This window comes from Gossypium hirsutum, chromosome D06 (genome assembly GCF_007990345.1).
Source record: "Gossypium hirsutum isolate 1008001.06 chromosome D06, Gossypium_hirsutum_v2.1, whole genome shotgun sequence".
In the NCBI taxonomy this organism is placed as follows: domain Eukaryota; kingdom Viridiplantae; phylum Streptophyta; class Magnoliopsida; order Malvales; family Malvaceae; genus Gossypium; species Gossypium hirsutum.
Genome location: NC_053442.1, coordinates 11,912,186 through 11,930,417, shown reverse-complemented (window position 1 = coordinate 11,930,417; position 18,232 = coordinate 11,912,186). Strand labels below are relative to the sequence as shown.

General features: G+C 33.2%; 1 protein-coding gene across 10 annotated transcripts; it reads right to left on the bottom strand.

Moving 5' to 3' along the window:
- Positions 1 to 5,581: 5,581 nt before the first annotated feature.
- LOC107901176 (golgin candidate 1) lies at positions 5,582 to 17,846 on the bottom strand. Of its 10 annotated transcripts, none has more exons than XR_005914691.1 (23): positions 17,475 to 17,730; positions 16,059 to 16,139; positions 15,516 to 15,550; positions 14,791 to 15,414; positions 14,627 to 14,689; positions 14,305 to 14,382; positions 13,988 to 14,191; positions 13,426 to 13,482; positions 13,235 to 13,309; positions 13,087 to 13,158; positions 9,602 to 9,664; positions 9,397 to 9,495; positions 9,045 to 9,122; positions 8,856 to 8,924; positions 8,724 to 8,771; positions 8,541 to 8,636; positions 8,359 to 8,435; positions 7,421 to 7,466; positions 7,240 to 7,338; positions 7,110 to 7,154; positions 6,840 to 6,978; positions 6,531 to 6,670; positions 5,586 to 5,824 (listed from the first exon to the last, which is right to left on the bottom strand). XR_005914691.1 is itself a non-coding variant. In XM_041095685.1 (22 exons), the coding sequence occupies exons 1-22, from the start codon at positions 17,500 to 17,502 to the stop codon at positions 6,907 to 6,909; spliced, it is 1,935 nt and encodes a 644-aa protein (XP_040951619.1). In that variant the 5' UTR covers positions 17,503 to 17,730; the 3' UTR covers positions 6,299 to 6,906. The 10 variants fall into 10 exon arrangements, 5 of the variants coding, with proteins under 5 accessions (XP_040951619.1, XP_016682563.2, XP_016682564.2 ...); XR_005914693.1 differs by lacking the exon at positions 5,586 to 5,824 and having other exon boundaries at positions 6,299 to 6,670; positions 14,791 to 15,153; positions 15,328 to 15,414; positions 15,516 to 15,541; XR_005914690.1 differs by having other exon boundaries at positions 5,582 to 5,824; positions 6,531 to 6,978.
- Between the last annotated feature and the right edge of the window lie 386 nt (positions 17,847 to 18,232).

Sequence of the window (18,232 nt, the reverse complement as noted above, 5' to 3'; positions counted from 1 at the left end):
ATGTCGTGGTTGTAACAAGGGGTAGCTTTAACTAAAAAAAATTAAGGATAGTTAACTTTAATGGTCAACTGTTAAAATTAATTATTAAAGGGCTTTTTTTTATACATTTTGATAGTTCAAGAACCCAATTAAGTATTAAGAAAAAGGCATGAGTTTAATTTCTTTTTCTTTTTTTAAGCATGAAGGCATTTTTAAAAGTTTAAATACTCAATTGAGTAGAAAAAACTTTAATTAATTTTTTAAAAAATATTTGAAAGCTTCTTACCCTTTAAATCAAAAAAACAAAACCGTTAGTATGCACGAAAAGGTCGGGAAGAAGAGACCCCCATGGTGTGGATATTAACAGTAATTCTGAAAAACATAAAAGGTTATGTTGAGAATAGGAGTAACGATTTCAGATAAGAAGATGGTAAATTCATGTCTATTTGAAAGAAGGTGGATCTGGATGTAAGGTCAATTTCAATTTCTAAATAGTGGAAAGGCGGCGGATTTGGACTAATGTGGTGATGGTGGTGGTGGTGAGTGGGAGCGAGCTTGTCTTCCTGATTTTTAGCACATTTCATAGCACTAGTTTACTATATCCATCATAGCATACTGGCTTCATTCGTATACCAATAATAAGTGGTAGAAACTAGAATAATGCTTTTAAAATTGTTAAATTGTATTTATTTGTTTTTAGCTTAATATGAAATATTTGAGATTATAAAATAAAAAAAAGTTAAATTTCGTAACTAATTATTAAATATGAGTTATCAAGTTGATTTCATTACGAATAATATGAAAACATAAAATAAAGTTTTAAAATTTAGAAAGAGATTAATTTAATTAATTTCATTATTGTAGTGATAAATCATTTAACATTACCAATGGATAAAAAAATTTCAACAACTTATTTAATTTATTTTTATGTTTTGAAGTTTAAAATTTCAATATTGAAATGAGATTTTCTTTTTCTTTTTTTTTTGTGATCAAAATGAAGGTGACCTAGAAGTTGGTTGACCAAAATAAAAGTGTGAACATGATGCGGCGTGTATAGTTAACCACCATTAGCGATGAACAGTTGGGTGACTAAAATGAAAGCGCCCTAAAAGTTTATTGACGAAATTGCAAGGATTTCATTTTGGTCACCCAAAATGAAATTACCCTAAAAATTGAGTGACCAACTAAGTAATTTACCCATCTTTTTATTTTTATGTTTGAATTTTTTGTAAGCATTATTATTTTCATTCTATATTATTCACATTTTCGCTTGTTTGAACCTGATCGGATTGGTCAGTCGGACTAAGAATCAATAAGGGTATTAGTTCAAAGAGAGATTAAATTGATTGATCCTCGCAAACCACTCAAAAATATTTAAATCAAGCCAAAAATTGATTGAATCAAGTTTTTTTTTTCTATTTTTAAAATTTTTAAATAATTTATTTAATTGAATTTGGAAAATTGGTCAGATTGGTCGAACCAAAAATTGATGGTCTGACCGGTTTAACCACCATTCTTGTTTTGAAAATCTTACTTTCTCATCATTCTTTTATGAGTTAATGCCACTAGACATCCCCAAACTACAACTTTTATTCTAAACTAGTCCCCAAACTTAAAACATTCTAATTACATTCTCTAACTATTGAAATTATATCAATAAGATCCTTCCATTATTAAAATCATCAATTTAATTGTTAAACAAGACGTTAGATATTATGTGGTATAGTTTCAAATGCGAAATTAAAAATAAATATATTGTAAAAATTTTGGTTTTGGATGTTTTCAAAACTTTTACAAAAGATTTATCGTTCACTCTATCTTTTTTGTTTTATTTTTAACTTTAAAAGTAATGCGACAACGTTTTACTTTTCTTTAAAATTTTTATTTTAAATTATGCCACTAAGATTTGGCATGTAAGTTAACAATTAAATTAACAATTTTAATAATAAAATCACTTGACTAATAAAACATCGATAGTTTGAGGATGCAATTAGAATATTTTGAAGTTTGGCAACCAATTTAGAATGAGAATCATAGTTTGGGATGTCTAGTGCAATTAACTCTTCTTTTATGATTTTTGTTAGTTTTTATGTCCCAAGATTTTGATATAACAACATTTAAGATAAATTTTATTTATTATATTTTCCAAGTCATTTAATGAAAATATGGTTGAAATTTTTATCAAACATTTTCAAACAAATTTAAGGCTTAAAAAAATAATTTTAAAGAATTTTTAAGTTTTTTTAAGCTAGGTACAACACCTTAGCCAAAAGGTGCGGTACCTAAAAGTCAGTGTACAAAATGGCACAAAGGTATAGCACCATTTTCCAAAAGGTATAGCACCCTTCCACCCAAGTACCACACACCCTTCCAGCTAGGGTGCAATACTTGTAGCTCAATAGTCAAATTTTTGAAGAAAGCTACCACACCCCAAAGCTCTACAAGTGTTTTTAAGCCAGAAATGAATGCTTCTAAGGGATAAAATTCATCCCCAACGGTCATAAACTTCCACAAACTCATTCATTGATAAAAGAAAACACAAGCTAAAAACACATCAAAACGTAAGAGATGAATATTCAAACATAGAAATTAATTTGTCATAATTTGGTATGTCAAATTAGGCTCTCTCGAGTACTTAATGAGTTTGTTTTCAAGCAATTTATGAGTCTTTTTAATGTTTTTTTATCAATTCTTAGGTTTTTTGTGTTAATGATAGTTTTTCTTTTATTTTACCTCTTTTTAGATCCAAATTGACAAATTTATGACATTGGATGTTTAATGGTTGAATTGAGCTTGTGCAGGAATGTGGTTGAAGCAAAAATGTGAAGAAAAGCCTCCACTGTGGCCAAGGTTGCGACACCATTGTCTTGGTGTCGCGACGCCAACCTTCCATCACCACTCAAGGAGTTGGAGTTCAGCAAAGTGCAATTCAAGAGGTCTATCTTAGAAGTCGCGACATTAAGGGAGTGATGTCGTGACACCTACCTCCATGGTCGCGATGCTAAGTCAGCAAATTCGCAACCTTGAGCCTAGACACAAAACTAAGGAAGCTAAGTCGGCTGAGTGCCAAGTCGCGACACCAGAAGATCATGGTCATGACATTGAAGCTCCCAAGCAACCCTTAAAGTCAATTGACAAGGGTGTTGCGACGCCAAAGCTTGGGTGTCACGACACCGAAGCCTGATGGATAAAAAACTGTAAGGGCAATTTTTTGTCCAAACAAAAGTCACTTTTCATTTAAGGGTATAATTGTTAATGTTAAGTTAAATACCTTTTGCCTATAAATACCAACTTATATCAACTATGTGGGAGGCTAGTGTAGAAAATTAGGTTAGGCATTAGATAATTTTTTTTCTCTTATTTTCTTAGTTTAGGTTTTTTTTTTCTTTTCTCTTTTCTTCTTTTCTTCTTTTTCTTTTTTTTTATTCTAGTATTTTTGTTTCTTCATTTTTGCTGGAACCTTGTGGATGGAGATGGATTAAATTTTCATGCTTCATTGGATATTTATCTATTAAGGATCATTTTCTCAACCCTTAACTTTTATATTTTATGTCCACCATGTGTTTGTTAAAATGCTTATGTTGAATTTAATTTTAATCATGTGTTGAATCATTTTATTGGTTGATTGATGAATAGGTTACTTAACTAAGTTATTATCTATGCATTGATTCATTGTTTATTCAAGCATATTAAATTGCATATTGCACTATAATTGATGCCTCTAGTGGAAGATCTAGATAGATAAGATCGAGAAAAGACTATCGTGTAGGACTTTGATACATTTGTGTCAAATAGTGAAACCAAAAGGAGAACTATATGCCTAAGTGAGACCAAGAGGAGAGCTTAGGTGGTATCCTTTAGTTTAGGATGAGACCGAGAGGAGATTCCTAGCTAAGAGTGGCAAACAGTATAATCATCATAGGTTCGTTAACTTAGTTAGTAATCCATGAATCATGCGACCATCATTTCAATCAATCTGCATTGTTTCTAGTAAAGAGGAAGAAAGTTAGTTTGGTATTTTTATTTGTTAATGTAGAATTAGCTTAACTATTATTTTATTTGGTATTACTAATAATTTCTGACTCAACTAGATTAGTAATTGCTTAACTCATAATTAATTTGGTAAACATATTTACCAATTTGACAATCCCTTGGGTTCGATCCTTGGAATACTTTGTGTTCTATTGTAACACATATAAATATTAGAACTGACCTGTCACACTTGCAATCAAGTTGCTTTTAAATTATTATATTTTGTGCTAATTCTCTACTCGACGTTCGTACGCCATGGCGCGATTAAAAATCAAGAGAAAAACCTCTAATTCTTTATTTCTTCATTTTCTCTTGTATATCTCTTAGGTCTTTATTGTTAGATCTTTTTATCATTCTCATTTCCATTATTTGAGAGATCTTAACACTTGTAACCACACACCTTTGAGAAGTCTCCATTTGTTTACATCGTTTATTTTTGCTTGTAAAGGCTACTTGAGGTTTTTTAGGTATAAAACCTTAAAGTGATTTATAGAAGGTTATAGTTGAGCCTTATAGAAGCTAGAGGGTTATAATTTAGCCACAAAAGCTAGGGGGAAGGTTCTATCTCAACCTTATGAAAAAGAGATGAATTGTAAATGTTATACATTTTCCTTGAAAGGTATCAATTCAAGTATAGTGAATTGGCAAATCCTTGGTTGAGATATACCAAGGTAGTGGAGGTAGGGAATTGGAGTCAAACCACTCTTTTTCTCTTTCATTTAGAAAAGTTTTTAGAAATATTGAAGATACCAATTCACCCCCTCTTGGTATTTTCAAGCGTAACAATTGGTATTAGAGTTAGCTCTCCATCAAAGGTTTTACCATCGGGGGAGGAGACTCTAGGAAAAAGTACCGAGTTTGAAGATGGCACAAGCTTTCGGCTCAACTAGATTAAGTGAAGATCAATCCATTGTGAGAGCTTCCTACCTCAATGGAGAGAGCTACTCTTATTGGAAGATAAGGATGAAAATTTTCATCCAAGCCAATGATTTTTATGTGTGGAGGATTATCTCAAATGGTGATCTAAAGGTGCCCAATGATGAAAATGAGTGGGAAGATGATAACAAGAAGAAGGCTCAATTAAATGCCAAGGTCATGCACTCTTTTTTGTGCATTAAGTCCTAATGAGTACAAGAGAGTGTCCTAATGTCAAAGTGTAAAGAGATATGGAACAAGTTTGCCACCATTCATGAAGGAACAAACCAAGTCAAGGAATCCAAGATTAGTTTTCTTACACTTGACTTTGAGCTTTTCAAGATTAAGTCGGGAGAGAGCATCAAATAAATGTTCGATAGATTCACCGACATCATCAATGGTTTGAAGGCACTTGGGAAGGCTTATTCCAATAAACAAATGATGAAGAAATTGCTCAATAGCCTACCAAAAGAATGGGAAGCAAAAGTGACGACTATTGAAGAATCCAAAGATTTGGATAAGCTTTCTTTAGATGAGCTCATAAGTTCACTCATCACCTATGAGATGAAGTTGGAGCATGATAAATTTGGTTTATGGTCCTCCATCCAAGAAGAAAGCAACAATGATGCTGATGAGGAGTAGGATAATGAAAAAATAATCATATTTGTCAAGAAGTTCAAAAGATTAATGAAAATGGACAAAGGCAAGAGACTTCAAGAAAGAAAATAGTTTGCTACATTTGCAAAAAGTCGGGGCACAACAAGTATGATTGTCCTTTGAAGAAGAAGCAAGAGAAAAAAGAAAGCCATGGTAGCTACTTGGAGTGATCGCAACTCTTCCAATGATGAGGGCTTGGGCAAAATTTGCTTCATGTCTTTTGAAGAGCAGGAGGTATCATCTGGAAAAAGAGATTTGGTGATGAATCACTAAAAATATAAATGTGGAAGAATTTATTGTAAGTTATTTAAATATTAGGTATTTTGGTTGTTCTAGAAGATTGCGTGAAATTTAATAAAAATTTTAATTTTAATTTTAATTTTAGATTTAGATTTAGATTTTATATAATATTTTAAAGTTTTTTATTTTTTATAATTTTTATATTTTTAATATTTTTTTATTTTCAAAGGATGGTGCCACAAGTCACAAGTAATGACTATCACGCCATCTTGTTTTAAGACTACTACAATATCAATATATATATATACCAGAAAAAAAATCTTGAGTATTAAGCTAAGACAAAAAATATATCATAAAATCAATTTAGGATATGTTTTAGGAGGCCAAATGAGTATTTGAGTTGTAAATAAAGGTCAGATTACAAATTACAACGGTACACTTCTATAAATAAAGGAGACTACTTGTAGAAGGATTTAAAAATAGTATTGCGTATATACTCTTTATAGCAATTACCGATGAGGTAAACTGAAGGTGACATTATATATGCATAGATTTAATTAGCCATGTTAATATTAGTTATCATACCATATTATATACAATATCTCTTCAAAAACATTCATTTATGATGTAGAGAACGAGTAAACGTCACCGTTTCCAAGTCACCTGTATACCAAAAGAATATTATCATTCACAGCCGAACCACTTACTTTGGATCTACAACATGCTTGCTGGCTTCTCATTTCTGATTTTCCCACCCCCATTTCCAAAACGAACTTCCAATTTATGTAAAATTGGTAGTATGTCGACAGAAAATCAACAGCTAGCAGTTAGCGGCCGCTTGATGCATCTGGATTTCAGAAATACACCAAAATCTAAATTTGCTAGTTGTAGTTCTCAATATAAAAATGCCAGTGACTGATTTTAGATGTGTGTGCATCTTCTATAGTTTCCTAATTCTCGAAGTGTTCTTGGATCATTCCATGTATGCCTGCAAAAGAAAATAAGAATAAGCAAACCTTGCAGATGGTAAACCACATAGTTGGAGAACCCTTGGTCGGAGCTAAGGTGCATTTTATTCCCCAATTAGGGTAAGTTGGAGTTTTTAAGACCCATAGATTCCGCGAGTTCCCTAGCAGCAAAATTGTCCGCTTGTTCCTATAAACAACATTTAATGCGATGATTAGGCATGTGTGATAAGGCATATTGACTTACAGTTGGAAATATAAGTGGATCCCAACAATCAATTGTTCATATGTTAATTTTCCAAAAGGCCGGATAGTCAATACCTGAAGACGATGTAACAAGTACATCAAGAAGAGATGTACAAATACCTGCATATAATTTTTGTCATTGTTATTATAGAATTTAATCCATATATAACACATTTCTACAAAGAGAAGGTGAAACTGTTCTTACAAGATAGCATAGCAAGATTATTCGAGCTGCTGGATATCGCCAAAGAAATCTTGTGGCCCTAACAGATACTGAATCCAGTAATTTCACAACCTTCTGTAACTGCATGAGGCAGGTTGAAACATGGGTCAGAATAAACAATGGGGATGATAAGTTGGTTTTCGGGATATAAGAGGGAGAATACCTGTATGCTTGCAACAGCCATGTGACGGTGATGCAAGGGAAGAGGCCTGCAATTTTGAAAATATCAAAAGTAACCTCGTCATTAAATTAAGAGGAAAAAAATATATTCATGCAGGGGATAGGAGAGCCAATATGAATGTAGGATGGACAGGTAGCAATAGCTCTTTTCAATTTCGCTTCACATCTATTTACACTCCATACCAGTACTAGGGAGAGCATATATTAAAGCCAAAATGAATAACTCAATCACAAGAGTCAAAGCCTAAATATTTACACAGAGTATTCTAATTTGAAGGCACTACAGCCAAAAAAACCAATGCAAGAACAACAGCCAAGGTATCAACAAAAATGAGCGCATATGGTCAGTTAATGGATGATTCAGCCCTGCAGATTCCACTCTGAAAGAATTTCTTTTCTTTTCTTTTTTCCCTTTTCTCCCTTCTTACCAAAGAATGAGAATTTAGAAGTTCTAGTCATAACGGTTGCATAATATTACACTTTCATCTCATTGAACTTAAGGGTGCACCATGATGCTTTCCTTATAGGCTATGTTAAATACTGGGAGGTAAATGTCTAAGTTGCAAAGAAACCAATTCATTCCAAACATGGCGCTAACATCAGCTATACTATTTCATTCTTTCATCCAAAGGAAAGATGTATGTAAATAATCATATCAGGAGATCTAATTGAGCCCAACAGAACACCTACAACAGTTGATGGTTCTGCAGAACATACAATTTATAAGCTTCAAATTAATCAAATATAAGCAATTTTAACAAATCATGTTTCCTCAAATGAAAACCAGTCTGAAAGGGAAGGTAACATATATTCTTTTACTTGCTAAAAAAGATCACATCCCAATACTCTCAATAAGATGCTAAAACTTGCAGATAAAGGATCTAAGGATTGTAATCTAATAAAACAAAAAGCTTAACATACTCAAGTGCTTTGATTTCAGTGTCTTCCTCCCAGGACATTGATGCCCGACGAGGAACTCTACTTCTTTCTACTTCAACCTGTTGATTGGAATAGTACATCACAAGCAAAAAACAATGATATTGAATATAATTAGTTCTAACAAGACATAGACAATCAGTCCTGCAGCAGAGATATCACTAAACCTGTGCTTCCTGAAGACGCTTTATTTCCTTCTCCAACTGGAACTCGGCTGCAGCTTTTTCACTAGCCATAGTTTCTAACTGCGTTTGCTTGTTGTACTGAATAATGGTGTATCCCCAAGAAGTCAGCCCAAACAAATAGGTTTTACAAGAACAAGTGAAAAAGTAAACCTCAGTTTCTATTACCAAAAGGTCAGTTAATTCACGGTAGCGTTTCTCTAGCTCCATATGCTCCTGAGAGTAGGCAACAACATATGACAATGGCTCCATATATGTGTTTGAAGTAAGAAAAACAGAAGAATAAATTTGAACTGTTACCTGTCGAGAATAATGCTCAGCATCCCTCTTCATGGCAGCCATTTCAACCCTCATTTTCTGCAGTTCAGCCTGCAGACAGGAAAAGTGGTCAAAGAAAACAAATCCAAAAATCAGCCAGCAAAGAAACCAGAATAATCTTACTATAATTTTACAATATAGAAAAGAGGAAAACATTTTTTTGATACTTGCCTCTAACAAAGAGAGCTTGCTCTCAGCGTCTCTTTGACCTCTGCGTGCACGCTCTACTTCCTCCTGCCATGCCTGCATCTAATAAAACCATCTTTAAGTCATCATTTTCTCAATTACTACAGTTGATGCAACAGCTAAAGGCCACATATTATGCCTGTAAGTAGATGTTAAATGGATTTTGAACTTTTGAACTTCAGAATGTTCTTAATGACATAGAATCCATGTCCCAGTAGACAACATTATGCATATCCCATAAGTAGGTGCTTTTTAATGCTAGGCTCTGGCTGTATGGAAATGGTCCAGTGACATTTCCAAGATAGAATTAAGACAGTTATATCCTCAACATATCTACCTGAACCATTTGATTTGCCTCTTCTGGGGACTTCTTTTGTCCACGACGAGCTCGAGCTTCCAAATTTTGCAATTCTTGATTTAGAGATGCACATTCAACCTGACATAATATCAGGTAAATATTAAGAGGCTTTTCACTTCATATTTTGCTCAGTCAAAGAGGTAAACTTTCATATAAAGCATTGTTATCAGTTTGTTTTATATACCTCAAGAAGTGCCAGCTTCTGCTCAAACTCTGCAGCTTTTGTTGTCCTCTCATCTGCAACCCTCTGGATAGCGAAACAAGCAACAATTTACAATGCTTGTTGGAAATATATAGAGGGCCAAATGATCAATGGACACCTGTGCTGAACAAGGAAAGGGCACCAGCTTTGCTAAAAAAGTAGCGGTATTTTGAACTCCAAACTTTAAATGGCATATTAACTACAGGACAGACTGTTGATTTTTTATTTTTTATTTTTTTAAAATTAATGGAAAATAAATTAAACTAAGCTATGACACCATAATGGTGGAACTAATTGCAGTATCCTCATAAATAGCGCAATTGTAAACAAGTGCAGCAACAATGAATGATAGCTTAGAGACAACAATCAACATAAAACTACTATATTAGTAAATATGAAGCAGAAAATGAGATGTCGAAATGCCTTTGAGATTAGTTAACCACTATCCTGATTAAAAATTTCATGTAATTGCCCTTTTTTCGTCACTTCAGTATTTGAAACTCATGCAGATCATTAAAAACTGGTTTCCATGTTTTCTCGGAGAAAGATTTGAAGTAAATAAGATTGTGAAGATATTACCGGGTAACAGATCTTAGAAACACCAGAATCCAAGAATTTAGAGTGCAAACATCCAATGAACCATTTGAAAATAAATTAAACTAAGCTATGACACCATAATGGTGGAACTAATTGCAGTATCCTCGTAAATAGCACAATTGTAAACAAGTGCAGCAACAATGAAGGATAGCTTAAAGACAACAATCAACATAAAACTACTATATTAGTAAATATGAAGCTGAAAATGAGATGTCGAAATGCCTTTGAGATTAGTTAACCACTATCCTGATTAAAAATTTCATGTAATTGCCCTTTTTTTGTCACTTCATTATTTGAAACTCGTGCAGATCATTAAAAACTGGTTTCCATGTTTTCTCAGAGAAAGAGTTGTGGTAAATAAGATTGTGAAGATATTACCAGGTAACAGATCTTAGAAACACCAGAATCCAAGAATTCAGAGTGCAAACATCCAATGAACCATTTGAAAATAAATTAAACTAAGCTATGACACCATAATGGTGGAACTAATTGCAGTATCCTCGTAAATAGCGCAATTGTAAACAAGTGCAGCAACAATGAAGGACAGCTTAAAGACAACAGTCAACATAAAACTACTATATTAGTAAATATGAAGCTGAAAATGAGATGTCGAAATGCCTTTGAGATTAGTTAACCACTATCCTGATTAAAAATTTCATGTAATTGCCCTTTTTTCGTCACTTCAGTATTTGAAACTCATGCAGATCATTAAAAACTGGTTTCCATGTTTTCTCGGAGAAAGATTTGAAGTAAATAAGATTGTGAAGATATTACCGGGTAACAGATCTTAGAAACACCAGAATCCAAGAATTTAGCGTGCAAACATCCAATGAACCATTTGAAAATAAATTAAACTAAGCTATGACACCATAATGGTGGAACTAATTGCAGTATCCTCGTAAATAGCACAATTGTAAACAAGTGCAGCAACAATGAAGGATAGCTTAAAGACAACAATCAACATAAAACTACTATATTAGTAAATATGAAGCTGAAAATGAGATGTCGAAATGCCTTTGAGATTAGTTAACCACTATCCTGATTAAAAATTTCATGTAATTGCCCTTTTTTTGTCACTTCATTATTTGAAACTCGTGCAGATCATTAAAAACTGGTTTCCATGTTTTCTCAGAGAAAGAGTTGTGGTAAATAAGATTGTGAAGATATTACCAGGTAACAGATCTTAGAAACACCAGAATCCAAGAATTCAGAGTGCAAACATCCAATGAACCATTTGAAAATAAATTAAACTAAGCTATGACACCATAATGGTGAAACTAATTGCAGTATCCTCGTAAATAGCGCAATTGTAAACAAGTGCAGCAACAATGAAGGACAGCTTAAAGACAACAGTCAACATAAAACTACTATATTAGTAAATATGAAGCTGAAAATGAGATGTCGAAATGCCTTTGAGATTAGTTAACCACTATCCTGATTAAAAATTTCATGTAATTGCCCTTTTTTCGTCACTTCAGTATTTGAAACTCATGCAGATCATTAAAAACTGGTTTCCATGTTTTCTCGGAGAAAGAGTTGAAGTAAATAAGATTGTGAAGATATTACCGGGTAACAGATCTTAGAAACACCAGAATCCAAGAATTTAGAGTGCAAACATCCAATGAACCATTTGAAAATAAATTAAACTAAGCTATGACACCATAATGGTGGAACTAATTGCAGTATCCTCGTAAATAGCACAATTGTAAACAAGTGCAGCAACAATGAAGGATAGCTTAAAGACAACAATCAACATAAAACTACTATATTAGTAAATATGAAGCTGAAAATGAGATGTCGAAATGCCTTTGAGATTAGTTAACCACTATCCTGATTAAAAATTTCATGTAATTGCCCTTTTTTTGTCACTTCATTATTTGAAACTCGTGCAGATCATTAAAAACTGGTTTCCATGTTTTCTCGGAGAAAGATTTGAAGTAAATAAGATTGTGAAGATATTACCGGGTAACAGATCTTAGAAACACCAGAATCCAAGAATTTAGAGTGCAAACATCCAATGAACCATTTGAAAATAAATTAAACTAAGCTATGACACCATAATGGTGGAACTAATTGCAGTATCCTCGTAAATAGCACAATTGTAAACAAGTGCAGCAACAATGAAGGATAGCTTAAAGACAACAATCAACATAAAACTACTATATTAGTAAATATGAAGCTGAAAATGAGATGTCGAAATGCCTTTGAGATTAGTTAACCACTATCCTGATTAAAAATTTCATGTAATTGCCCTTTTTTTGTCACTTCATTATTTGAAACTCGTGCAGATCATTAAAAACTGGTTTCCATGTTTTCTTGGAGAAAGAGTTGTGGTAAATAAGATTTTGAAGATATACCAGGTAACAGATCTTAGAAACACCAGAATCCTAGAATGCAGAGTGCAAACATCCAATGAACCATTTGAATAACATATTTGTCCATTATATGGCAACTTCTGTAGCACAATTCCAAACTAATACAAAAAAAAACATATTTGTCTTAACAACCTTGCATTGCCAAGATTACAAGTGCCAAAAGAGAAATGCTTCTTAATTAAAAATGCAAATATGTTTGCAAATGAAATATCCTGGATAATGATATTTACAAATCCAAAGTTGACAGATGTTCACCAAACAGATATTAAATGTAAAGTTTCTACCACATCAAGGCATTTACTTGAAACAACTGACATCCACTTGAAAAAAGAATGAGGAAGAGACTAATCCTGAAAGGCCAATATTACATTCAACTCAAAGTTTTTTTGAATATGCAATACTAGGTTACCCAATTATCAAGAAAAACGATAATATTACGCATGCAAATTAGGTGATGATTTGCCATGAATCAGAAACAAAGAATCCTTACATTACCTGGATCCTAGCTAGAGCCGTGGATGCCTCAACCGCTTGATGTTCCAATTCCACTTCCCTTTCCATTGCAGCCTGTTCCAAAAATTAGAGATTATTTGAGTGCAAGATAACAACAAAATGCATATAAATTGATGTTCCAAATATGGACCATTTTAGTAGCATTATGTGCTACACGTTCTTCTTCTGCTCTCCTTTCTGCAGAAGCCAGCTCCTCACGTAGGGCCTAACAGAGAAGCAAACAAATAGATCAACAAGATCATAATGATATAATTGCTTATATGCATTTTTTGTGTGTGAATACGCATGCACGTGCAAGCAAGAAAGGACTAATTAGTTTACCTGCAGCATCCTTGTCTCTGTCAATTCCCTGTTTCTCATAACAGACTCCATGCTTGCCTGATGGTGTACGATAAAAAGTATTAACAAACTTCTGATGATCAAATGGCACAAGTCGAGAGCACATACTGATTGCTAGTTGACAGAGAGACAATGTCTAATGTAGAGGCCAAGTAAAGGAGCAATTAGCAAGCAGGAGAGAAATACAGAAGCAGACATGCATTTTACAATTTGCTTAATAGGCTAACAGGAATTCATGAATGGGCTGATCCTTTGGTTCTTTATCAGAAGAAAAGCATGGCTAACATAAGTATGTGGTAGGATCAATATCTTTCTATTTAGCTTCTAAAGCTATTAATAGTTAGATATACAGAATCCAGGGTGATAAGAAGTATGGCTTTTAAGCTAAACCATATAAATCCACCCACTAAATCAAAGAATTTCAAGACCCTAAATATATTTCATTTCATGCAACTTAAAAATTGCCACAATTCTATGAGCTACTAAACAGAGACCACATTTTATGTAAGATAGTGCTCGGAAAACTAGGGGGTTAGAGTTAAACCTGAAGTGATGCTAGATTCCCTTCAGATAAAGCAGCTTGTTTCTTAAGCGCATCCATAGAGTTGACAAGCACCTCAATCTCAGAGTTTTTTGCTGCCAAAGCCTCAACCATATTTTCCTCTACCTTTGTTACTTCACTCTTAGATAAAGATAAATCTTTCTGTAGTTTTTTTATGTGAGCCTCATAAGATTTACTCAGCTCTCTCTGTAAGCGGAGCAATTTAGTATTAAAACAATACTCCTTAAATTGCATCCAGAGCAAGTGTGACTAAACCTTGAAAATATATCTAAAAGGAGAAAAAAGATAGATTGATGTACCTCAGCAATTAGAAGCTCCTCAAGCTGTGCATTCTCAGATTTGTATTCTTGAAGACGAGATGAAAGTCCAGCACAAACCTGTGAAACAGTGTAGAAAATTTGTTAGAAATTCCAAATTGAAGAAAAAAAAAACGGCAAGAGAGTAGAAACGGCAAAATGTCTAATCTGTGAGCAATTACTTAGGAGACACTATGTCATTTATCATCCTACTGCCACATCCCTTAAGTACAGATTCTGAACTCATCTCTTCTAAAGTAGCAAATAATAAAACTTAGTCCCAATATCTCTGAGAAAGTAAAACCAATAAATTCAGAGAGCTTACCCGAGCCAGTCTTGCCTCTTTCGATTGACCTGTGGTATTGGTGGTTTTAAGCAATCCTTGAGCCTGAACAAAAACTAAAGAACTAGTGAATAAAGCTTTTATATTGGAGGCTTGAGAAGATTCGAGGACATGAACTACAATTTCAGTTCGAGTATATTTGTCACCTCCTCAAGGTGGTCCTGAACTGGAGGAGTGTCAGCATTTTGTTCTCGTGGCTTCTTCTGATTCACAGGAGTTCCAACTTTAATATCATCTTCTTTTAATTGAGCTTCAATGTTAACAGGAGAATCAGCAAATAAAGGTTGTGACCTCTCTTGGTCGGTCTTTGAAATAACATCTGCATTTTGGGATTCAATATTTTGGCAACCATCAGCTAAATGATCTTCACTAGCAACCTGAATATCTTTGGCAGCTAATGGTGAAGAAGGGTGCTCCACAAGAACATTAGAGGCATCCTCATTGAGAAGCTTGCCATTTGAAGTTGACAAAGAAGCTTCTGTGTTGCTAACAATTGCAGAGACTTCTTCCTGATCAGTATCATGTTTAACCACATTGGTATCCAATGGCTCAGGTGAAGGAAATCCAGGATTATCTTTCTCACTGGTGGTATACAACTCGCTACTTATTTGGACCATAGATGTAGCACTAGGGTTTCCCTCATTTTTAGAAGAAAGAGTACCCTTATCTTTATATAGTGTTACCTCTGATTGTAATACTTCTGAACTTGTTTCTTCACGTACAGCATCACTAGTTTTGGGAGATTTAGTTGTAGGAAGTTTTTTCTGAGCCTGCAAAGAAGAAAAACAACCAATTAAATTTTTTTTTTATGAACATATTTGCTTTAAATGAGTACACTTAGAACTAATTTAAGCTTGTATGTTTCTAATACCTTTTTCCTTGTCTTTGTCTTTTCTACTGAAGAACCTTGCACATTAGAAGCATTGCAATTAAAAGGGGGAAGATATGTGTTTGTGCGTGTGCATGTGTGTCTGAGAAACAGAAGAATGAGAGGAGCCAGAGAGAGATAGAAAACAGATATTGTGATTCAGAAAACAAGAAGGCAGCGTTATTAGTTATTATAATAAAACTCAAACAGAATTTATATGAAGTTAAGATTTTACTTTTCTCCTCAGAGTTCAAGCTGATATTATAGTTTAATTTCCACCTTGGCTGTAAATCAATCTTAGGATGATATTAAAAGGAATATCTATATGTTGATTTTCTAAGCAAATGATCCCCATAGAAGATGGACATTTGTATTGCTACTAAGGCATTATAACAGACAAACAGACTTTTAAAACTTTAGTCTCTCTATTGGAAAAACACACTGTTGATATAACCATGAATAAGAAATTGCTAGTGCAAAGACTCCAAACCACATTTTTCACATTGATTTACGCATGCAAATAACCCCTTGATTTGGAATCCTTACCTTGTGGCTGAGAAAATGATTGCTCTTCTGACAGTTCACTAGCAACCAGCTTTGCTCTTCGATCTACAACTTCAAATAAATCTGTTCCAAAATAGTAAGTTACCTTCAATTGTCATGAATCAATAAAAAGGAAATCTGATTGCCATTTTCACTGATGGGTGGCCAGCATTGCCTAGATTAACAATTAAGATATCAAACAATAAGGTGCAGAAGAACTTGATACTTACAGACTCTCCAAAATTGCTAAAGGTTGAGATCATATGAATTTTAACCTTTGCATACCATTATATAGGCACGTTTATCCAGAATATTTAAATAAAAGAAAGGATGAAAAAACATTACAGCAATCTATGAAAAACCAATATGCAGCAACAAATAGATGAAAAGGATTGAGTAACCCACTGCCAATCAACCAATGCAGCTATTTTTTAATATCAGCTCTCTAGATCAGGCCTCAAGATTCAAACAAAACACAATAGTTTTTGTTTGAAATATTATTTTTCTATGGAGCAGAGAATATTCAGACTTCCAAGTGACAGTGAAAATTTCAAAATCTCTAACATGGATCCAAAATAACTTCCCCTAGAAAAAATTTTAAAACTATATCAAGAGCTACAAAACCTACCCCTAATATAGAACCCAAACATTCACAATATCTGAAGCTCTCAGATACAGGTCAACTTATTCCATACAACAGATCAAAATTTCTTATCTAATTTTCTCAACTCTGTGTAATGGCCACGATAAAATGGCAAACAAACCACATATGTTTTTTACTCGTATTCATAACAAGAAACAACCAAAAAAGAAGCAGAAAACGATAATAATTTTAATACTCCTACCACAATGTCAATTTCATCCAGCAAAGCTTTTGCCAATACATGTTTGCTTAAGCTAACCAAATAATAGCCATTGAACTCTAGCTTACCCTTAATAGATCCCTGGGATTGGCATTACCAAGAGTAGCCAATAATAAAGAAAAACTAGAATCCTTTAAACAATCCAAAATCTAATAAAAGCAAATCCCTTGCAGATAGTAATTCTAAATTTCCTCGAACAAATAAACATGCCAGTCTTAACAACATTACTAGAGTAAGCTTAACCGCTTTTTCACTATTTTCTTCAAACTATGTTAATTGCCTAACACGAAATCATATGTGGATCTCATAACAAAATAACTACAATCTTCTTGCTCTTAGTTTATACCCAGCTAATCACCAGGAGATACAAAGTAATTTCAAAAGTTAACAAATAAAATTATACTAAGAAACCTAATCCATTCCAAACTCACGTTTAATCCCACGACATTATGATTTAATGATTCAAAGCTTTAGATCAGACGTTCAAATTCAATTGAAGTTTTAAAGATGAAAAATTAAAACAACAAATGAAATGTAGATTGGAACAAAGTCACACCTTCGGCGACTTTGAACCACGAAGCCATTAGTTATGAATCTGTAAAGAAATCGTGCACTAGAGATGGATCCACGGAGCGTCCATGCACCGGCAAATAAGATTACGAGAAGGCGTCGGTACGATTTAGCTAGCAATAATGAAATGGCAACGAACTCGTTTCTCTGCTAAGATCAAGATCGCGGGGGGCTCTTAACAAACTGAAAATATTATTCGAAATTTTGGATTGCATTCCAGATTGCTTAGATAAAAAAAAAAAAAAACTTATATATAACTTTTAATATTACATAATTAAAAATAAATAAATTCGATAACAAAAAAAAATTAGCATTTGAAATAAAAAATAAAACCTGCTAACTAAAAATTTGTCCTTTCAGTTTACTTTCAAATTGAGAATGCTACTTTAATTACATATCAAGTTATTAACTAACATTTAGTTCAGTTAGCATCAGCAACAACCTAGTAATATTTAATATTTATATAATATTAATATTAACTATTGTTATACTCTTTATTTGGGCTTTACATAAAATGATAAATTACATCAATACTCCCCCAAGTATGTATAAATTTTGTTTTGGTCAATCAACTAGAAAAGCTACAAATTAGTCATCGATATCTTTAAGCGACTTACGAAATTTTAAGTGTATAATAATAAATTTAGCCATCAACATTTATATTTTTTTATTAATTTGATCTTGATTTTATTTAAAATTATAAAAGAATAAAAATTATCATGTCGTCATTTAGAAATTTAATAA